The 23903-nt window shown below is 37.9% G+C and overlaps 1 protein-coding gene across 1 annotated transcript in view; it reads right to left on the bottom strand.

Moving 5' to 3' along the window:
• LOC150089463 (nuclear hormone receptor FTZ-F1-like) overlaps positions 1-23903 on the bottom strand; it is a 519322-nt gene that overhangs the window by 14802 nt on the left and 480617 nt on the right. Inside the window, exons 4-5 of the mRNA XM_090389506.1 lie at positions 8592-8850; positions 487-587 (exon numbers count right to left, since the gene is read on the bottom strand). Of these exons, the coding sequence (XP_090245632.1) occupies positions 487-587; positions 8592-8850 (360 nt within the window). The remainder of the gene's footprint in view (positions 1-486; positions 588-8591; positions 8851-23903) is intronic.

Raw genomic sequence — 23903 nt, 5'->3', positions numbered from 1 at the left:
ACGTTTCATCACCATAAACAGTCTTTAACAATCCATATACTTCTGTTGCAGATTTTCCCAGCTTAAAGCAAATTTTGATATTTATTCAATGTTCCAATACAAAATCGTGACACAGAACATTAATGCTACCAATGAAATTGACTGTTACTTGCAATCTGTCATCCTACTAAACAATCTCCATACCATTATCTGTTGGAGGAAGTTTGAACTATAACATGCCACTTCTGTTTATTTTCAAACTTGTCAAACGTGACTGCAAACAGCACCAGTCCAAGAACTTTATTGCTATGCCTTGTATAATTAAAATAAATATTAATATACATGCATGTATGTACAGTATATTAATATTCATTTTAATGTATGTAGTGGAAATGCATCATTCTGTACATAGTTATAAGAGAACCAAAAAATGGATATAAAAGCATCTCGTCTTTATCGAATAAGATTTTTTAACTCTAAACTTATACAGATATAATAGAAACTTACTGTTACTTGTGGATAGCAGTTGATAGTATACTCCAGAAGAGTCTGCTGTGTTTGCTCATGGGCTTCGTGTACCAGTTTTACATTATTTAGACCACGTACCTCTAAAAAAATTAAAAACATTTATAAACAAACAATAACATTGTGAAGATAAAGAAATTACAATAAAATTATTGTATAGAAATAATAAACTTGATTAAATGCAGTAATATCTAACATTAATAGAATGAACATTTAGTTGGATTTCCAATCCTATTAGATTTGAAGCTGAATATTATAAAATGATTATAATTCTAAAAAAGATATTTCTAGTACAAAAACCAAAACATGCTTTTGTTGTTTATTAACTTTTCTGTGAGGAGAAAAATATATTTGTGCAGTATTTTCAAATGAAACATGAATTATATCATTTACAAACATAATCGGTGAATTGAACTGTTTCATGGTAAGCACTGAGGAGGCTAAGCACAGGGCATTAATATATCATGTTTGCATGTACATGAAAGGAAAATCCCAAGTTCCTGGGAGAAAATCCTTTGCATGAGGCAGTGAGTCATGAAGAGACTGCAGTATGCAACAATGACACTATTCCAGTTCAGAAAATTGATAATGGAACTGATGGAATATGAACTATGAAAGAAGTCCACAGGTTAATCTGCCCACTTACAGGAAAACCTAATGCTTCAACCTTGTACCTGGTTTAGTATAAACAATCACTCAATATGCAATAAAACTAGGCTGGATGCCTTTCAAGAAATCACGAGAACTATAATACTGACATGGCATCAAGTAAATTGCCATATCCAATCAAAGATACAATGAGGACAGCAATCTTTCATTTGCAGATCCCATGCCTCATCATGCCATAGTAAAAAGGCAAAATGAGTAGTAGAAAATCAAAACCCTTTAAGCTGGACAGTTTGCAACCTTATATGGAAATACCTCCCCCTCCCCACTACCACTTCAGTCTATAAGGTGACTGGACAAAGTTCTCAAAAATAAAGTACTTGTGTTTTGTTATTTGATGCTATTTCAACTAAAAGTCAACTTCTGCCTACAAACAAATACTGGAAATTTGGAATTAAAAAAACCTTCACATCTACCAACTTTTATACAGAAAAGTTTTAAACACAGATTTACCATCAAGCCAGAATGCACTATGATGTTCCATAATGTTTCTTCTGAATGATTAATAACAATAGCAAGAAATAATAAATAAATTTTCTGTTTATACTCCGGCACGACAACAAAGTCAGTAGAGTTTACAATAAATCGTCAATACAAATATTTATCGTATTTAGTAGTCACGGGCCTGAACCCCGGTCCACTCAAGGAACGCGTGCTATGCACTCTCGCTCCTGACCGACCACTGGGCTACGTCAGGCCTATGTCATATGATGCAATTGCAGAACCATGTATGTCATTATGAAATATAATAAACCCATTTCAAAATTACATTCTTTGTTCATACAAGGTGGACTGAAAGGCAATGCCTTTAGTTTATAACCACAGCACTAGGTGGAGTAGCAAGTTCCAGCAAGGTTTTTCAGGAGGGGAGGTAGCTGCATATAAGATTGCAGACTGTCCGGCTTAAAGTTTTTAGATTTTCTACTACTAATTTATTCATTTTTTGTAAAATGAATAAATTAGTAAATGAATAAATGTCTTCTTACTAAAGTACGATGAAGCACGGGATCTGCAAATTAACAATTCGTGTCTTTATTGTGTATGGTTCAACTACACACATATGACTGAATATGGCCATCTACCTGATGTCATGTTAATATTTTAGTCCTTGTGACTTGTTGAAAAATGTCCAGCTCATTTTATTGTATACTGAGTGATGGTTTATACTAAGAAACTAGTTTGCAAAAAAACTACAGAAACTACTTTGCATAGTACTAACTTGAAACTATTGTCTACATAGCCTAATAGTTTCTAATTAGCACTGTGCAAATTACTTTCTGTGTGGTTGTTTGTTTACAAGTTACAGTCTTGAAAACATCTTTGAACATATGCAGTTAATGAGTTTGTGACTGATGAAAATGTGGGACCTACTGGACCATGAATGAATCCTGGATTCACCACAATCCAGAAAACAAGAGACAGTAAGGAATTTCTCCATAAAACATTTCACATACAAAATAATTCAAAGTCCAAGCATCAGCCAGAAAAGTGACATTATTTGTTTTCTTGTAATTCCAGGTATTATCAACACTAAATTTTTGGAAAAGGGGACCACAATAAATTCAGTTCAGCACACTGATACATTGGCAAGGTTAAAAAAAACAAATCAGAAAGGTAAAATCAGATAACGTGTGGCAATGCAACAGCAATGTTTTTTTCAGCAACAATTTGCAACCTCATTGCAGCTATGTAACATTGGTAGGAATGTCACTACTGGGATTTGAAGCTTTTCAGCTTCCTCCCTACTGTCCAGTTTTGGCCTCAGTGACTCTTTTTTCCAAAGCTTAAATAATATTTCTGAGGCAACAGATGTGGCTGTGATAAAGAAGTTAAAGAAGCTGGGAAAAGAGGGCTGATCCCTAAGCCAAAAGAATTTTACTTGAATGGTATAGAAAAACTTGAGTAATTGACAAAATGTATTCAGTAAGATTTTCTACTACATACGAGGGTGGTTCAATAAAGAAATGCTCTCACCTACTTCCACATATCGCAGAGCGATGATATTTTGTGTGTAGCATCATACATATCTCTGTACTAAAGGTGTAAAATTTCAGCCCTGTGTCTTAATTTGTTTTTCTCTTACAAAGCTGAACGATCAATGATTTCTCATACATTTGCTTGTAGAGGCAATACTGTAAGGCAACTGTACAATGCAATTTCAAGACTGCACCTAAAGAAAGACATCAAGTTCCTGAAAGGGTCCAAAGACAGGCAATGTGCCTGGTGAGATCAGCAAAGGGATGTCCATGTGAAGAAAGACTTTGAATATGTGATCTGCAGAGTTTAGTAAATAGGCACCTTAGAGTTAACACTAAAATGAAATGGTCAAATTTTTACTGTTATGATTCCAGAACTAGGGAACATAAATTCAAATTACAAGGGAAGAGGTTTACACTGCAAGAAGTTTTCTTTTAGCTAGTGAGTTATTGATTACTGAAATAAGTTAGCTCCATGGGTGGTTAAGGCTGACAACTTGCAGAGATTTAAAGGTCAATTGAATAGGTAGCTACAAGAGAAGGGAGTTAAATAAGTAGTTTGTTTTCTTTTATTTTATTATTTATTACTGTTTTATTTTTTTTGTTCGTTTATTTATTTTTAAAGGTACGGATTTTAGTCCCTACAGTGAATTATGATTTCATTTGAGTATAATTTTTTGAAAGTTTGACTAAATTCAAAGATATTTGAGAATATGTGTGTTATAAATGTTAATGGTTAGCATTACGATTACACATTTAGTATATGTACTTCTATAACGTATATGCAAAGTAGGCATTGTACTTTACTCGAACATGTGCTGGATTCTGTGATTGGCTTGTCTATGATACTTGTGAATCACAAGTATCACAGAGCACCAGAGTGGATCACAGAACACAACAGCGGTTGGTTATAAAGGCCATAAGTGTAACATTCGGTTGCTAGTTTATTAAATTGGTAAATTTCCTTCCCATGTTTTTTTATTTATAGTTCCCGTTTATATTATGGTGTTCAGTTTTTCTATTACAAGGATCGTGGAAGAATAGATTTGGGTAGGGAGGGGAACTATGCCAGGTGAAACTCTTTTATCTATTACACTATTGGTTTAACTATTATAATTGTGATTATAATATCCTGATTTAATGTCAATTAGTCATATACACAAATGCATCAATTACTCAATTTTCTATTTAAACACTAATTAAATTTTGGTAAACATCATAAACTCAGTTCTTGGTTGACACCTTTTGAATGATATATGCTTTATCTTTGTATACGCTAAACTTAAGATCAATATCATGAACAAACATATATTTAGGAGTGGTTTTGATAATGTATATTAGATGTTTGCTGTCATATACAGGTTTTTCACAAAGCATCATGTTCACTTTTATTAACTGAATGAGTATTCTGAATCCACATTCACACATGAGGAGTTATTCAGAGAGGGGAATGTCAGAAGTTTATCTAACTCTGGCAGGGAGCTAAATTATTTTGTAATAACTGAGAGCAGAGTGGAGGAGAAATTGTTAAAGATAAACATAAGGCACCTGGGGTGGATGGGATCGATCTAGTTATATTAAAGGAGGCAGTAAAGGAAGTAAGCAAACCCTTAGCTATAATTATGAGAGCTTCTTGAACTCAGGGGAGGTCCCCATGGTCTGGAGATATGCAAAGGTGACTGCAATTCACAAAGGAGGATCAAAGGGTCACACAAGTTATTAGAGACCTGTTAGTTTAACTTCTGTTCTGGGGAAATTAATGGAGGCACTGGTTAAAGAAGCACTGCAGGATCATCTTGACAAGACTGCAGTTATAGTTCAAACACAGCATGGGTTTGTTAAGGGGAAGTCTTGGCTGATCAACTTGATTGGATACAATGATGTAGTCACAAAGGAACTGGATGCAAAAAATAATTTTTATATCATAAACTTGAATTTTAGGAAAGCTTTTGATACTGTTGCACTTGTTGCGCATGGAAGACTACTGTACAGATTGGAGCAGAATGGAATTAAGGGTAAGTTGCTACAATGGATAAAAGGATGGTTAAGTGCGAGAAGACAGAGGGTAGTAATCAATGGGTGCTGCTCTTCGTGGACTAATGTTATTAGTGGAGTCCTACAGGGTTCGGTGTTGGGTCCACTGTTGTTTTGTACATTTATCAATGACACTGATGAAGGTATATCAGGCTTAGTGTCAAAGTTTGCAGATGATACAAAGGTTGGCAGGGTTGTTAATGACAGTAATGGCAGCGTGCTACTGCAACAGGATCTAGACAATTTGGGCCGTTGGGCTGAGAAGTGGCAACTGAAGTTTAACATTGACAAATGCAAAGTACTGCATATGGGTAGAAGTAACCCCAGAGAAACGTACCAACTGTGTGGTACTACACTTAAGGTGGTAGGAAATGAAAAAGACCTGGGAGTAATTGTGTAGTGAGATATGAAGTTTTCTGAGCAATGCAGACAGTCTGCCAGGGCAGGTCATGGGGTTTTGTCAATGATATACAGGAATTTTGCTAGCAGGGAAAAGGAGGTGATTGTCCCTCTGTATAAGGCAATGGTCAGGCCATGCCTTGAGTACTGCATACAGGTCTGGAGGCCTCATTTTAGGAAGGATGTAGATTTGCTTGAGCGTGTACAGAAAAGGGCAACAAGATTGGTGAGGGGAATGAAGGGATCCTCTTACCAAGAGAGGCTTAAGTTCTGCAAATTGCAGCAGCAGCTGGAGATGAGGCACCTGTGAGGTGATCTGATTGAGGTGTATAAGGCCTTGAATGGGTTGAGCACGCTGAATTCAGATGGGATCCTTCCACTTGTTCAGATTACGAACCTAAGGGGACATAAATTGAAACTGAGGAAAGATGTAGGATAGATGTGCGGAAATTTGCCTTTAGCCAGCGGGTGGTTAATTGCTGGAACAAACTTCCATCTGTTGTTGTGGGAGTTGATAGGTTAAATAAATTTAAAGAGGAACTGGACAAACATTTAGAGGGAATGGTTGTGTGAAATTTTTTTTTTTTTTTTTTTTTGGCAGATGCTGCATAAGCTCTTGCTTTCTTGCATCACATGCCACCACCACCACTACTACTACTTGTCAACTTTTTTTGTTTAAATACTATGGGGGGGGGGGGTATTAGAGTGATATACAAGCAAAGGCTTCAGCTTAAAATCTCAAGAGGCATTGGACCCAACAGAAGAGTGAGTCTATCTTTCATAGGCTTATGCCCAGGTAAACTAGCCTCATGCTTAGTGATGTACGTATTCCTGGGCATTCGCTACCAGAAGAGGCTGATTTCGTAAATGTTAAAAACCTGCCGGGGAAGATAACCCTTCCGATCAACTTACTTTTGGAATTCAATTTTAAAGATCTCAGCTGCATTATTATCAGTACTGGATGCCTCCCCATGCTTTTCAACACTTTTAATAATCACCCTTTTTTTTTAAGCACTCGAACCAGCCTCTGCTGGTTTTAAAACTCTTCAAAGCACACAGCACTGCCACTGGTTGATGGAGCTCGAAGTTTCAGATCGTCATAGATCTGAAACAATCATATGAGTGATGTTCCACCCGCCACACATTGAATGATAACATTGTTGAACAATAACAAAGACACTAATTTGTTGAGAACAATCGTATGAGTGATGTTCCGTGTGCCACTTGTCTGAAAAATTTCCACCCATGTACAAAGGGTACTAGGAAAGTTTTGCAATATGACGCAACAATGAATCACAGGAAGCTGCTTGTTGCTGCATGTTGAGACATGTTCATACGTGCATAGTAGCCGCCGCGCCAAGTCGATGGGCTCAGTTATTCATTAGTAGTGAGAGTGTAAAGTGCTTGCGATGGCATCGTGGTCACGAAATGAGATAAGGACAGTTTTGCGGTATAATTTCGTGCGTGGTTTAACCATAGACCAGTGCTTAGAAGAAATGCATCTTGCACTAGATGATGATTGTCCACATCGTACAACGATATTCAGGTGGTATAGAGAATTCCAAAGGGGAAATTTCACTCTGGAGGATTCTGAGAGGCCGGGAAGGCCACGAACGTCAGTTACGGAGGAAAACGTTACTGCTGTGAGGAAAATGCTTGACGAAAACAGGCGAGTGACCTACCAACAGATAGAGGATACTTTGGGCCTAAATGCACCAGCAATTCGTTCGATTCTGCAAGATCATTTGCACGTGAAGAAACTTTGTTCTCTCTGGGTGCCGCATCAACTGACTGAAGAGCAGATGACACGACGTGTGACTTGGTGCCAGGAGATGTTAAAAAAGTTTGATAAGGGACAATCTCGGTATGTGAACAACATCGTGACAGGTGACGAGACTTGGCTGTACTATTACGATCTGCCGACCAAGGCTCAAAACAAAGTTTGGGTCTTTGATGATGACGACACACCCGTAATTGTCAGAAAATCCCGATCTGTAAAGAAGAAAATGATAGCTGTATTTTTCAAATCGATTGGAATTGTGGAACGTGTCATTTTGGACATGCAGAAGACAGTCACAGCTAAGTGGTATACTGAACAATGCCTGCCTAAAGTCATTGGATCTATGAAGAACCTGCGGCCAAAGTCAAGAATGGACACCTGGTACCTCCATCACGATAATGCTGCAGCTCACCGCGCCAAAGCCTGCACCGAATATTTGACCACGACAGGACTGAAACTTCTCGAGCACCCTCCCTACAGTCCAGACCTTGCTCCCTGCGACTTTGCACTGTTCCCGCATGTGAAAATGAAGCTAAAAGGGAGGCGGTTTTCCAGTGATGAGGACCTTCTACGGGCTTGGGACAACGAGTGTGCTTTACTCCCTAGTGAAACTTGGCAGAACTGGTTTAAAGATTGGTTTTGGAGGATGGAGAGGTGTATTGAATGTAGAGGAAATTACTTTGAAAAAATTAAATAAACAAAGCTGTATTGCAAAACTTTCCTAGTACCCTTTGTATTGTTCCAGCTATATCAGAAAGCCATCGGTACCGGCAAATATCATCGGTTCTTAAAATAAAAGGTTGTATGGATGGTATATCAGTTCCTGAGAATATCGGATGTCAATGTCATCGTGAGTCGAGGCCCTACTGTACTTAAATTTTATGCTAATTTTTCATGTGTTCCACACTTGGTGGCCAGTGAGCTTCAGAGATGTTCTTTTCCCTTAACATCTAATTAACTGACATGGTTGATTTAAAATGGTCTCAGTTCTGCACAGTCTCTCTCTCTCTCACTCTTACTTTTGTTTTTTATGTTTTTGGCCTAAAACAAAAGAAGCTGCAAACCATTGCATTTACCATCAACTTAATGATAAGGAATACAAGAGCGGCACTGAATAATTATAAACTTCTGGGTGGAGTATTAAATTATTTTTGATAAGTACATGGTGTATTGACATAAAAAAACATTTGAAATTGGTCATTGTTTATAATAAATGAAACTATTAAATTTACCTGGATTGAGCAACAGCAAAAATTTCAGACACGTATAGTCCAGATGGTCAAATTTTAATTCTTGTAATCTGGCTGTGAGACGATGAAACTGATCAGAAAGGGAGGGCATTCCCAACAAGGCCAGAGTAAGAAGTTCAAACTTCTGACCATTAGGCAGTGTTGTTTCATTGGGCAAATTATTATGTAGCCTCTGATGAATGTGATCAAGGATCAACATTTCGCTCCACGAATGCTGGAGTATTTTCATCTGGTCATCAACCTAAAAGACAGCCATTTTTATGAGAAACAAATAGATTTAATCAAATTGAAACATTTCACAATTGAATGCTATTATAATGAGCATGGATATAATAACCAAGAAGTAAAAAAAATAATAATATGTATACAGAGTGTCTCAAAAATATTGATACAAACGTTTAGGGGAGGTAGGTAGGTAGGTAACATCTAAAGGAATGTGAATCGCATAGGAACCCATAACCGGAAACGTCACGGGAAAGTAGTAGCAGAGGCACAAGAAGAAGAAATGACACATGACAGTAATTAGTGACAAACATTTATTTGACATAATATTAACAATGGAGTAGGAGATGGATGCATTTCATGATGTTTCAACAGCTGCTCGAAGGTTCCACCATGAGACGCGATGGATGCGTGACACTGATGCAGCATGGATTGGCGGACATGGTCGAACACACCTGGAGTTTCTTTGACAGTAGCAGCAGTGCAGACGAGTCTCGCCACGAGATCCATTTCTGTCTCCATAGGCGATTCAAACACGAGAGATTTGAGGGGGCCCCCACAGAAATAAATCAAGGGTCGATAAATCAGGTGAGCATGGGGGCCAGGCAACGGGTCCACCACGGCCAATCCATCGACGCCCAAAATGCCTGTTCAAATGGTCACACTTTCCATAATGGGCAGGCGGCCCGTCATGTTGAAACCAAATGTTGCATCTCACATTTGCTGGAACATTGTCAAGTAACCCTGGTAGAACTTGTTCAAGAAAGATCCGATATTTAGCGGAGTTCATGCGGGATGGTAACAGGTATGGGCCGACTAAGCAGTCACCGACCATACCTGCCCACACATTTATTGCGAAGCGATGTTGTGCCGCATGGGGCGCACACAGTGTGGGCCCTCTGATAATCCATACACTAGGTGCATGTCTACCAGCTCACAGTTCGTATATCAATGCATGCTCTTCGTGCGGCGACTACTGCTGCTTGAATGAGTAAACCAGAAATTTTCCCTCTCCCGAACTGATGAACAGTGCCGTGTACCGACTTACGGTGACGTCTCCAGTTATGGGTTCCTATGTGATTCACATTCCTTTAGATTTTACCTACCTCTCCTAAACGTTTGTACCAATATTTCTGAGACACCATATAGAAGTATAGCAGGTGTAAATTTGTGTGAAACAACACATTTTAATGGCAGTATTTCATGTTTCTAATGAATGTGGTTACTGTGAACTTCAAACCAATAACAAGCAAAAAAAAAAAAAAGACTAAGTTATTTGTTTGTACAGGGATAAAAATTCTATCATCCTGGTCCCTTGTAGTCACTATTGGTAAACAAGTGGAGCACTCCATAATGGCCACAAGAATCCAGAATTCTGGATTGCTATCATGATATAGGGTACAGCATTCTTTATTAATAACTTGGTCGTTTTCTTTTCTTGCGATATAAGTTTTTGGTATCCAATTAATTCAGTTATATTTTATTTCATATATGATCCAAGAAAGCTGGGTTGGTGAAGAAAGGCACTCAAATAACTACCCGAATTCTTAATTTGTTTGATAAATGCAAAACATACAATCACAGTAATCCTAGTTGGAGAAACAAGTGGATTATATAAAGGCCAAGTACATATCATAATGTGAAAATGGCTGAATTTTCATGTTACATCTGCCTTAGAAGGCTTTTGCTTTGCCGAAGTCACCCCATACTTTTTCCCACTACTGTACTATAGGTAGTACGAAACTCAATGCCGTGTTTATCACTGTTCCTCTTCTTTCCCCCACTCAAGAGCCTGTCTCTCTGGCGCCACACCAAGTAAAGGCAGTAATTGTAATCCTATCCCACCTTTAATAGTTGGGTCACTGCACAGCAAGATATCGTTACCTGATCAGCTGTTGACCAACTTAGGGAGATGGATTATGCAAAAAAACAAAGAGGAATTAGATAATCTTCATTAGAGAAGGAGTAATGACAATTAAAAATAGACTTTAAGTGTAATCTGAATCTTATAACTGCGGAGTCGATTGTTGTCAGAAAGTTTCTTATGCGGAGAATCAGATTTCCGAGCCCAGAAGTCAGGAACTTTCACCCCGTGCGAACATAGAATTAATTTTCCCATTGATGAAGCTCCTTTTTTCACTGTACTTTCATCCCCAAATACCAGTCCCTGGAAATTCAGTCCCCCACTAGAACGAGCTCCTGGCCAATGGGAGTATGGTAAAAGGGTAAAGAGTGGGACCTATATATTCAGAGGAGAGGCAGAGGACTGGGCTCTTTTTTCCCTTCCTTTCTTGACTGATCGCCTGCCCCAAAGCTTTCCTGGAGGGAAACTATTGGAAGAGGTGATAGAAAAGAGAGGTACAAGCAATGGAGCAGGGATTTTTCTGGTAAGTCCCGTATATTCTAACTTTATAACATAGTAGCTGAAATATGAATGAAAGTGTCAGAAGTCCATAACTTCCTCCTAATTTGATGTAGTCCAATAAGAAGTATGCCTCCTCGTTAGGAACACTTACTGATGTAGTATCACTCTTACAAGACCTTATCAATTAGAGTGCAAGATACATGTGAATCCACTAGCATTAATGTAATCTCTCTAGCTTAGACTGTTATATATTGAGTCTGTACAGTACATTTACATGTATGCACCTACACACTTGAAGTGAAATATGAGTGTTGTTCCCAGTAGTTCCAACTGAAGGCTACATGAAGAATGCTAACTATTGGCACACATGTACCATTAGCCTTAGGTATATAATATATCATTTTCTCTGTTTGTTTTGTAGGAGAGAGAGCTTAGTGTGTAATTTATATTCAACCAGCCTTTTATTTTATGTTGGTAGTAAATAAATTGTGTTTTGTTTAAATATTAGCATTAGCATTAGTAGAGGCATATGATGCAAGAAAGCAAGCTTATTCAGCATCAGACAAAAAAAAAACAAAAAAAAACACACCACTCCCATTTCACCCCTCCGTTCGCTCGAAATACCTGTCCTGTTGAGCCTTAAATTTGTTTAGGCTATCAACTTCAACAACAAGTGATGGAAGTCGGTTCCACCAACCAACCACCTGCTGGCCAAAGGCAAATTTCCGCACATCTATCCGACATCCGTCCTTCCTCAATTTGAATTTATGCCCTCTGAGCTGATTATTTTGAGCAAGATGAAGAATCCCATTAGCATTGAGCATGCTCAAACCATTCAAAGCCTTATACACCTCTATCAGATCACCTCGCCGGTGCCTAGTCTCCAGACTCTGTAATTTGCAAAACTTAAGCCTTTCTTCGTAAGAGCAACCCTTTGTTCCATTCACTAATCTTGTTGCCCTTCTCTGTACCCGTTCCAGCAGCTCTACATCCTTCTTGAAATGAGGCCTCCAGACCTGTATACAGTACTCAAGATGTGGCCTAACCATTGCCTTATACAAGGGAATAATCACCTCCTTATCCCTGCTAGAAAAATTCCTGTATATCATTGACAAGACACCATGAGCTACTCTTGCAGCTCGTCTGCACTGCTCAGAGAACTTCATATCTGCCTGCACAATTATCCCCAGGTACTTTTCATTCTCCACCACTGTCAGTGTAGTACCGCAGAGTTGATACGTTGCTCTGGGGTTACTGTTTCCCATATGTAGTACTTTACATTTGTCAATGTTAAACTTCATTTGCCACCTCTCAGCCCATCTGTTCAACCTTTCCAGATCCTGTTGCAGCAGCATAGCGTCAGTGGTGTCCTTAACAACCCTGCCAACCTTTGTATCATCTGCAAATTTGGACATTAAACTTGATATCCCATCATCAATATCATTCATAAACACCGAAAACAACAACGGACCCAACACTGAACCCTGAGGAACTCCACTAATAACATTAGTCCACGTTGAGCAGTGTCCATTGATTACCACTCTCTGTCTTCTGCCACTCAACCATCCCCTTATCCAAAGTAGCAATTTGCCTCCAATGCCACACTGCTCCAATTTGTGCAGCAGTCTTCCATATCTTTGCCTCTGACCTATTCTCTTGCTATGCGTTAACCTTAGTAAAAGATCCGTAGTAAAGAGAGCATAATAAGTCTATTAGTTTGCAGCATTCTGAGATCTGACTATAATATATAAGGGGATCTTGAAGTGAGTTAGTCACAATGCACGGCCTAAGTTGCAAATTCCCCTTATCACTACATTGAGAGGAATTTTAGGATATACGAGGTCAAATGTCCAATTACAGTACCACCAACAATCACCTAGATATGCAGGCATTTTCTGGGACATCTTTAACTAAGATTTAGTAACAACCAAATCACTCCTGGAACTTAGGCAGTGCACAAAGCATCTTAGGTAACACCGATAGTTAAAAGGGCTTATCCTTGCATAACACTGATGTCCAGGTGATAGCCCCAGTAACAATAAAATCAAAATAATTCAAAGTACAAATTACAGCAATAAGAGTTGTTGGTTATATACAGAAACGTAACCAGCTGTTGTCATTCAAACTGTACTTCCTATGAATCTGATATTATTTTTTATAACTTAAGACTTGAAATGTGATGCTAGTAATTCATTTTGGCAACTTAATTATGCATAAATTTCTCAATTGCTCTATAAGCCTTAAGAAATAGACACAATGAAGTTGAATAAGTAATCAATGACAAAACTTCATATGTACAGTTTAAAAAACAGTAGCCATTGAGAGCAACCAATAAGATGCAAACATTATGGAATGATTACAAATGGGCAATTCACTCAACGTAGTAAAAAGTCTGACATCAGGAAACATGCTGTTTCAGACAGCTATGGAAAAAATTTCCTGTGGATGCATATAACTAACAACTGACTTTAAAACTTTAGAAGTTTTATAATGATTAAACCAATAACAGATTAACAAGCATTTTTTGATCACTCAGATGATATTTGTTGTTATTTTGGTTTTTAGGAGCATTAGCAACTAAGGCCATAATGCTCCGGAAATATGCGGTGGTCATTTTCTGACCTTTCCGCATCCTCCGTATTTGGTGGTGACGGGCTCGAACCCCGGTCTAATCAAGAAGCGTGTGCTATGCTCAGATGATATAATAACCAAGATCGACAGCACTTATAAGTGATACAGGGGGTCCCCGGTATCCAAGTATTCATTAACTGAGTCCCCGCAGTTACGAGGATTTGAAAATTAAAGAATTAAAGCTTTTTCCCTTGAGAAAATTGACCAAGCACTTGAATATTTTTTTTGTGAGAATGATCTTCTTTTATAATAAAAAATGTCAAATAAAATAATTTTCCCATTTTTCAGTTCCTTCCTTCGCCGATTTTTTACTCTGTACAAGTACATAATAGCCATTACTATTACATTTCATTTTAGGGCAAAAGCCTCAAGTTGCATAGTGAGTTAACATACTTACAAGTTAGTGCAAATGCATCAGATCTGCTCGCAGCTAACTACTAAATAGTTATCTAACCTAACTATTACTATATAATATCGGTGTAGACACACAATATCTACTCACCCAAAAACTCGAGTTTTTCATCCAGCAAAACAGAAAATTGACCTCAGAACACTTGCAATTTACAAACAATATATGCAGAGCAACATGGCCTTAGTTGTCGATGCTCCTAAAGACCCAACAACAAGAAGGTGTTGATGGTTTACTTCTTTGAGTGATAAAGCTATGATTCAGATACAGTCCACAATTGGAAAATTTTCAATGACTCCTTCACTTCAATAGATTCGGAATCAATTTTTTCCAAAATCAATTATAACGTTTTCTGATGTAATGAGTTTTCAAGGTAGATATAATGCCTTGTTCTAATGGCTGAATTAGAGAAGTTGTATTAGGTGATGGGAACGTTACTTGAACATTTCAGATGACTGAAATCTTTTGGATGACCTGGCATGTTATCCAATAATAATAAAACTTTGAAATCTAGATTTTTCCACAGCTGGCACAAAATAATTTAGAAACCATTCTTTAAATAAGTCGGAAGTTAACCCAAATTATGTCTAAGTTCCTTAGGCATAATTTAGGGCTGGAATTCAATTCACAACAAAGAAATCATTCCAATATAAATAAGATTTATATCGGAAAAATTTATAAACAATCAAATAAAAACCAAAACAATCTTACACAAACCTTAAAAGTCACAAACTGCACGCTTCAAAGTCACAATTTTCTATGGTCTCAAACAAGCACAAGTTCAATAGTATTGAGCATAACAAGGGATTTCCCAACAAAATAAAATACAGGGATTTTCAAATAATTTTTTTTGCATAATGACTAGCAAGTCAACAGCGGGGATTCACAAAAAAGAATGTAAATGTTGAAAAATTACATCCAACATAATAGCAGGGTTTTCTCTGCACAAAAGCTAAAAAATATCACATTGAGGGAAGTTTGCGGCAATTCTCTAACCGTGTTATACAAGTACAGTGTTGTGCGAGGATTTACGCAATTTATCTGTTAGAGCTCTAACACATTAGAGCGAAACCATGTTGTAGAATTACCGTGTGATTGCTGCAATTTGCACAACTAAAGACTTTCTTGGTAAGGGCGCTTTGTAGCTCTACCCTTCACCTGTTCCAACAGCTTTTTCTCGGTATCCTACCTCAAATCAAGTTTCCACACCTGTATGGTTAGCTCAAGCCTCAAGGTATGGCCTAACCTCTGCTTTATAACGAGATAACCACTTCCTTGTCACTGTTGGCAAAATTTCTGTATATCATTGACAGAATACATAGAGTGGGCCAGTAAATCATTGTCTTATAATGAGGTATTTTAACTTCAAAGATATAGACTGGAACTTATAGGCTGGTCATTCACACACTAGCAAGATTTTTGTGGATTTATTGTATGACTGTTTTCTATAGCAGCATGTTTGAGAGGCAACCAGAGGGACTAATACTCTTGTTCTGATTATCAGCAGTGATTATTCATGCATTAAGAATCAGCAAATAAAGGAACCACTAGGTGGCAGTGATCACAGTGTACTGATGTGGAATTTACTCAAAGACGTAACTACCATCATTGGTAGAGGGAAGGGGTTTTGCTTTCGTAGAGGTGACTAGTGGTCTCAGAGTTTTTAAATTATATATAGTGGGACTGTTTGTTTGTTTGTTATTTGGAGCATTAGCAACTAAGGCCATATTGCTCCGGGGATATGCGGTGGTCATTCCCTGACCTTTCCGCATCCTCTGTATTTGGTGGTAACAGGCTCGAACCTCGGTCTAATCAAGAAGCGTGTGCTACGCACTGCTGCTCCTGCCCACCTGGCTATGGAGGCACCTACAGTGGGACCAACTGATGATGTTACCAACAGAAAATTCTAAGTGCGAAGCATTCAAGGATTAATCTTGGAAGCTACTATGCTTCTCATACCAACTAAGAAATACTGTTCAAGGTTTAGGCCCAAATGGATGTCAGACAAACTAATGAGACTCGTGGCAGAGAAGAAAAATGCACGGGATGCATATAAATTATCAGGAGACACAGAAGCCTATGGTAGATATAAGCTAGTCTGTAATCAAGTCAAAGGAGGTTAGGCAAGCTAAGGCAGATTAGGAGAAATGTTTGGCAAAGGATTCAAAGAAAAACAGCAAAGTCTTCTTTACTTATGTAAACTCTAGAGGGAAGGGGATGAATAAGATTGGTCCACCTGATATCAATGATTCGATTGTTGATGATTCTGCTCAGGTAGCTGACAAACAATGAGTATTTTGCATCTACATTCACAGGTGAGGAATTCTATAGGTAAATGGAGGACAGAAACTTATCAAACTCTACCAGGGAGCTAAATGATTTTGTAATAACTGAGAGCAAAGTGGAAGACAATGGTTAAAGTTAAACATAAGAAAAGCACCTGAGGTGGATGGGATGTATCCAGTTATATTAAAGGGGGCAGCAAAGGAAGTAAGCAAACCCTTAGCCATGATATGATTATGAGGGCATCCTTGGACTCAGGGAGGTCCCCACGGACTGGAGATGTGCAAATGTATTCCCAATTCACAAAGGGGGGATTCGAAAGGTGACATGAGTAATTACAGAGTCTTGTCTAGATGTACCTGCAGAAGCACTGCTGGTACATCTAGACAAGACTTCAGTTATAGTTCAGACACAGAATGAATTTGTTAAATGGAAGTCTTTTCTGCCCATTTGATTGGATACTATGATATGGTCACAAAAAAACTGGATGCAAAAATTAATTTTGATACCATATACTTGGATTTTAGGAAACCTTTTAATACTGTTGCACATGGAAGACTACTGTACAAGTTGGAGCAGTATGGAGTTAAGGGCAAGCTACTACAATGGATAAAAGCATGGTTGAGTGGAAGAAGACAGAGTGGTAATCAATGTACACTGCTCTTCATGGACTAATGTTATTAGTGGAGTCCCCCAGGGTTCTGTATTGGGCCCACTGTTGTTTTCTGTATTTATCAATGATATTGATGAAGGTATATTGGACTTAATGTCCAAGTTTGCAGACGATATGAAAGTTGGTAGGTTGTTAATGACAGTAACGACAGTACTGTCATTAACAACCTACCAACAATTCAAAAAAACGCTACTGCAACAGGATCTAGAAAATTAGAGTAGATGGGCTGAAGTTTAACATTAACAAATGCAAAGTACTACATATGGGTAGCAGTAACCCCAGAGTAACATGCCAACTGTGTGGTACTACAGTCAAAGTAGTGGAGAATGAAAAGATCTGGGGGTAATTGTGCAGTCAGATATGAAGATTTCTGAGCAGTGCAGACAGGCTGCAAGAGTAGCTCATGAGGTCTTGCAAATGATATACAGGAATTTTGCTAGCAGGGATAAAGAGGTGGGTATCCCCTTGTATAAGGCAATGGTCAGACTACATCTTAAGTACTGCATACAGGTCTGGATGCCTCATTTTATGAAAGATATAGAGCTGCTGGAACGAGTACAGAGGAAGGCAACAGATTGCTGAGTGGAACAAAGGGTTGCTCTCACCAAGAAAGAATTAAGTTCTGAAAATTGCAGCGTCTGTAGACCAGGCACCTGTGAGGTGATCTGATTGAAGTGTATATGGCTTTCAATGGTTTGAGCAAGCTGAATGCTGATGGGATTCTCCCTCTTGCTCAGATTACACACTTGAGTGGACATAAATTCAAATTGAGGAAAGACAGTTGTAGAATAGATGTATGGAAATTTGCTTTTAACCAGCAGGAAGTTGATTGCTGAAACAAACTTCCATGTCACTGCAGAAGTAGACAGCTTATATAAATCCAAGGCAGAAGTAGACAAACCTTTGGAGTGAATGGCTGGGTGAAATGGGAAGGTTAATTAGTTATTTTGGTTTTTAAGAGCATTAGGAACTAAGGCCATATTGCTCCAGGAATATGCGGTGGTCATTCCCTACCTTTCCGCATCCTCCGTATTTGGTGGTGACAGGCTCGAACCCCGGTCTAATCAAGAAGCGTGTGCTACGCACTGCTGCTCCTTCCCACCTGGCTACGGAGGTGCCGAAATGGGAAGGATTTTTTTTTTTTTTTGGCTGATACTGTATCAGCTTGCTTTCTTGCATCATATGCCTCTACTAATGCTAATGAATCCTAATAGCTGCCTTAGCAGTCTCTGTTCTTTTCAGAAAATTTGATGTCTGACTGAACAATTACATAACCCTAGTTTTTTTTTTTTGTTCTCTACTACTATGCATGTGGTACTATCCAATTGGTATGTTATTCTGGGATTAATGCTACCCATATGACAGTACCTTAGCATTTATGAATGTTGCATCTCAAATGAAACTTCATCTGGAAAACAGCAAAACCCATAGATAAGTTATTACCTGAAAAAGCTAAAGGAAATTGAATCCAATGAATCTTTTAGCAGTAGATGCAAACAAAAGTGATATCCCACACACATACACACTAGAAAAAAAATGTCTTTTCCAATTTTTCAACAATAACAAATGAATGGCTAGGCAAAAAACAAACAAACTTGCAGAATGGAAAATGCAATCTTGTGCCTCCAGGCTTGGGAAGTGTGTGTGTGTGTATACCTGTATCATGGTGGCTACAAGGCAATAGACCATCCCCACTTTTGTTCTCTGCGATGGTGCAGAAACCCTAGACCACTTTGCCACCGAGGAGCAGCTAACACCCGGGCAGTGTCGCCTGTTTCCAGGCACGATGAGCCCGGCCTGGGTCTGCTATCTCATATGTGCTTATGTGCACAAAATCCAGAAACCACCGGAGGTAGTGCAATACCAATTGGTACCAGCAATCCTGCTGCCAAGATGCCCAGACCTGAGAGCCAGCAAAACAGAAAAAAAAAAAAAAAAAAACTAGTGGCATACAGTTTACCTAAAAATAGGTAGTACCACTAACTATTTTTAGGTAAACATGGCACTCAATGCTTAAATTATAGCAATTTAACATTTATCACTACTTAAATACTTATTAAATTTACTCATAATAGTGCTGAGTCCAAACAAAGCCAGGAGTAGCACCAAAACCTGCATAGCTTTTAACATTACATTATATTCACAATTTACAATATAAATATTTAGTTGTTGCCAAGGCCCAACTTGGGCAAACACAATAGCAACCAACATAGCATCTTACATTTAATGTCTTCTCTCAAACTGAAGGATCCTTTACAAGTCCTAACCTCAGAGTCATGTACTTACAGTACATAAAATCATAAATCATAGCTGTAGTTTAATTGTAATTGTTACATGCTTGCTTCAGTCTCCAAAGCAATTCAGATGTGTCCAATAGGTAATACTGTATACAAAACAAAAAAAAAAAAAAAAAACCGAAAGTTTGTTGGAGGGGGGGTACAACTTGACTCCTTTTTAGTTTGGTCTTTCAACACATTGAACAATGCCTATTTTTATACAGAGTATGTCGCTAAATTTTTCAGCCATCTTCAACTCCCCAAAACCAGTCAGTGCATGACTTCACTTCCAAAGGTCTTATTTACATACCAAATTATCTAAATTTAATTTCATGGTTCTGTCCACAATTCATAATTTATGACTAATATAATTTCATATGATGTCAGAAACCAAGGCTCTGGTTTTGACAGCTTTTAATTGCAGGTATTAAAAAACTTATAATTGAACACTTTCTTGCATTGAAACGGTTTATTCAACAATTGTACAGGTATTAATACTGATATATTTGAAAGGGTAGGTATCCTTTATGGTCCTCTTTGTAGATTATCTTTAGTGGTACAGGAGGTAAAATATTACACTGGCAACCTTTGTCTACAACCAGTAAATAAAGGTTGCCAATGTAATATCGAGTGGTGTGAAGAGTTGGAGCATCATAGGCCGAATGAGGCATTAGTAGAAAAAGCATGCCTATACAGCATTAGCAAAAAAAAAAAAAAATAATAATAATACACCTTCATTTCACCTATTCATTCCCTCCAAATTGTGATGAATATAATGAACAATTATACACACAAATAGAGAGAGTCAGCAAATTAGAATGTATTATCATGGGGGGATTTTAACTTTCCAAATGTTGAATGGGACGCGTGGGTTGACAACTCATACAGTATCGAACTGTTCTCAGTTTGTTGAATGACTGCTTTCTACATCAACATATTAGAGGTGACAAGTGAAAGCATTGTTCTTGATCTGATTATCTGCAGTGATTCATCATATATTAAAAATCTTCATGTTAAGGAACCTTCAGGTGGTAGGATTATTGCATACTCATAAGGGATTTTTTTCAAAGAAAGGCTGAACTCCAGATTATGGGTACACTGCATTGTAGGCATGGCCAAATTTGGGACTGATTCAAGCAAAAGAAGTGTGGACTTTTTTAATAGCCTTTCATTTTTGGCTAATGAAATAAAGGTTAGGTTAGTTTGTGCCAGTAATTCAAGATGGATTCAAGTAAAAGAAGCCACTTCCTCAGGAGGTGTACCCATAATCTGGAGTATTACCAAAGAAATAACAACAGCAAGGGTAAAGGGAAAGGATTTTGATTTCATAAAGTGATTTTAAGGAGTTAAAAATGTTTAAAATTCTTTTGAAGTGGGACCAACTGGTGTCAGTGGTATCAGAAAATGTAAATGCAAAATGGGAATCAGAAAGAAAAAATAATATTTTGAGCCAAAACAGGTGAAAAACAGATATTTTGGAAAAAGCGGGAGGCTTTTTAAAGTTCACACTGTGTAAGAAATCAATTTCACTGGAAAATATGCATTTTATATTAAAATAAAATGTTATAGAACTGTTACAGTATACTTTTAAAAAAAGTTTTAAACATTAATACTTTTAAAAATTAATTAATACCTTTTAAAAAAATTAATACTTTTTTTTTAAAAAAAGTATTAAAATTTTAAACATTAGCCTGCCTAATTTTTCTGTCTGTGGATTTTTGTTTGAATATTCTATTAGACATCAAATGATTTTGATTGCTTCAAGAAAGATACTGGCTCAGACTACGCCCTATTTAGAAGTGTTGATACACACAAAAAAAAAAAAAAAAAAGTTTTGTTAAATAGACCCTGCAGTCTAGACGGGGCTGTCAGGGGCATTTCCAAAATTTCACCAGAAAGAGAAGATCTGAAATCAGTTTTTGTTTCTCTCACATGGCTGAATATTCAATCATACTCAGCATTGTTATGAGGAATTGTTTTGCAGGAGTGCATCTCTTGCAAAACTGACAAAATACAATAGCTTTGGGATTGTCCAGATGGGTAGTATAACATATGACGTATATAAACCTGAACGCACCAGCCGGCAGAGGTCAGGGGTCACAGTGAAAGCTGAGCATGTTAATTAACAGAAAAGCAAGCAGATCAAAACGGGTCATACCTGAAGGGCTATTGTATTAGTTACTGTATTTAATTCCTTAAAAATAGAGAAAAAAAATGCTATTTTTATTTGTTTATTCTTTTTGCTTTCAATAATTGGAGTTCTCCCCAATTATTGAAAGCAATTGAAGGTTCTCCCCTTCTCATCCAATGCGGATGAGAAGGGGACCTAGCCAAGTGCATTCTGTATCTATTGCGTAATCAAAGACTGGGTATAATTACTTTTTATATTGAAAGGCCGCTGACAAATAATGTTTTTTCCCACTGAAATCAAAATATTATCTGGGTTTTACAGAGAATGTTATCACAATTACAATAGACTACTGTAGTCCAAACACTGAATCATTACTGTTTTTTTTTATGAGTGACCAATCCCCAAGTAATAACATAGCTTTACTACTCTATAAGATGTTTTCGGAGATAAATAATCTCGATAGCATAAGCATAATTAGTTAGCAGCTTATTGATGCGGATTATAATCTTCACGCCTTCAATTAATAAAATTAACTGGTTCTTTACAAACTTTATTTTAACGTTGAGTTTTAATACGGTTCCACATTATTCCGAAAAGAAAAGAATTCTGGATTTGATAAATTCGTCCCGCCAAAAGTCAGGGCGCTTCTTACAAGTATCGAGGCGAAAGTGCTATGAACGGAAATTTGTTTTTGCGCACTGTATAATTCGGTGCTGTTTGTTTACTGGTGAGCTATTTCAGTTTATTTTCTCTTTGCATAAAATATATAACTGACTTTATGGCAATCATTGCCGCAAAACCTTTCTTTAACATGAAAAGGCCTTGACCTGGTTTACCTTTCAGCACCTATAACTTCCTAGCTTAGACCTCATAAAAATCCGCACTAGTTCATGTGTTTGTGGCTGTTACTAAAGCAAAATCTAGGTCAGGGAAGTCCTTTCTTTTAGTGTAAAGCATTTCCTGTGATCCATGCTTAAGTACATCTTTCAGAAATAAAGATAGTTTGGCTAACCATAAATGGTTATTATATATTCAACATTTCTGTATTTTGGGGCGAATAAATAAAATACTAAGCATGGCAATTGTTGGCTGGTAATCTCTTCTACTTACTGAAAGTAAGCAGAAGAGATTTTTGAATTTCAATTCTGAGCGTGTATGTTGTTGTTCCATAACGAACCACCTAACATGTTTTAGTCGACCGGCAAGACAAACCATGAAATTATAGAAATGGGGAAACAGTAAATCAATATGGCTTACATATTGTCACAATGCAGAAATAGTGGCGAAACTACCCTGAGTTTTCAGGAACCTAAGGGATCCTGAGTAGTCGGAAGCCGACTGCTCAGTATCCCTGCGATGGCGGCCGAGTTAAGATTAGGCCATTTTACGCTGTTGCATATCATGTCTGTTGAAATATGTGTTCACGAGTCGATTTGCATGTTGTGTGGTCTAAAATAGTCGGAATAACGCACAGGAGAGAAACCATAGTCTCTCCGATTGAGATCGGCTAACTACAGTGGATAAAAGGTATTAAGGGTAAGTTGCTACAATGGATAAAAGGATGGTTCAGTGGCAGAAGACAGAGGGTAGTAATCAATGGCTTCTTAGACTAATGGTATTAGTGGAGTCCCACAGGGTTCGGTGTTGGGTCCACTGTTGTATATTTATCAATGATATTTATGAAGGTATATCAAGCTTAGTATCGAAGTTTGCAGATGATACAAAGTTTGGCACTGTTGTTAATGGCAGTGTGTTACTGCAACAGGATCTAGAAAATTTGGGCAACTTCAATGCAGACAGGCTGGTCATGGGGTGTTGTCAATGTTATACAGGAATTTTGCTAGCAGGGAAAAGGAGGTGATTGTCCCTCTATATAAAGCAATGGTCAGGCCACGCCTTGAGTACTGCGTGCAGGTCTGGAGGCCTCATTTTAGGATGTAGATTTGCTTTACCGTGTACAGAGAAGGGCAACAAGATTGGTTAAGGGAATGATGGATCCTCTTACCAGGAGAGGCTTAAGTTCTGCAAATTGCAGAGGCTGGAGACTAGGCACCTACGAGGTGATCTGATTGAGGTGTATAAGGCCTTGAATGGGTTGGGCACGCTGAATTCTGATGGGATTCTTCCACTTGTTCAGATTACGAACCTAAGGGGGCATAAATTGAAATTGGGGAAGGACAGATGTAGAACAGATGTGCGGAAATTTGCGTTTAGCCAGCGGGTGGTTAATTGCTGGAACCAACGCTTCCATCTGTCGTTGTGGGAGTTGATAGGTTAACTAAATTTAAGGAGGAACTGGACAAA

This window comes from Mastigoproctus giganteus, chromosome 2 (genome assembly GCF_048544385.1).
Source record: "Mastigoproctus giganteus isolate SK-2022 chromosome 2, ASM4854438v1, whole genome shotgun sequence".
In the NCBI taxonomy this organism is placed as follows: domain Eukaryota; kingdom Metazoa; phylum Arthropoda; class Arachnida; order Uropygi; family Thelyphonidae; genus Mastigoproctus; species Mastigoproctus giganteus.
Note: the sequence above shows the minus strand (reverse complement) of the source record. Positions and strands in the feature narration are given on the sequence as shown.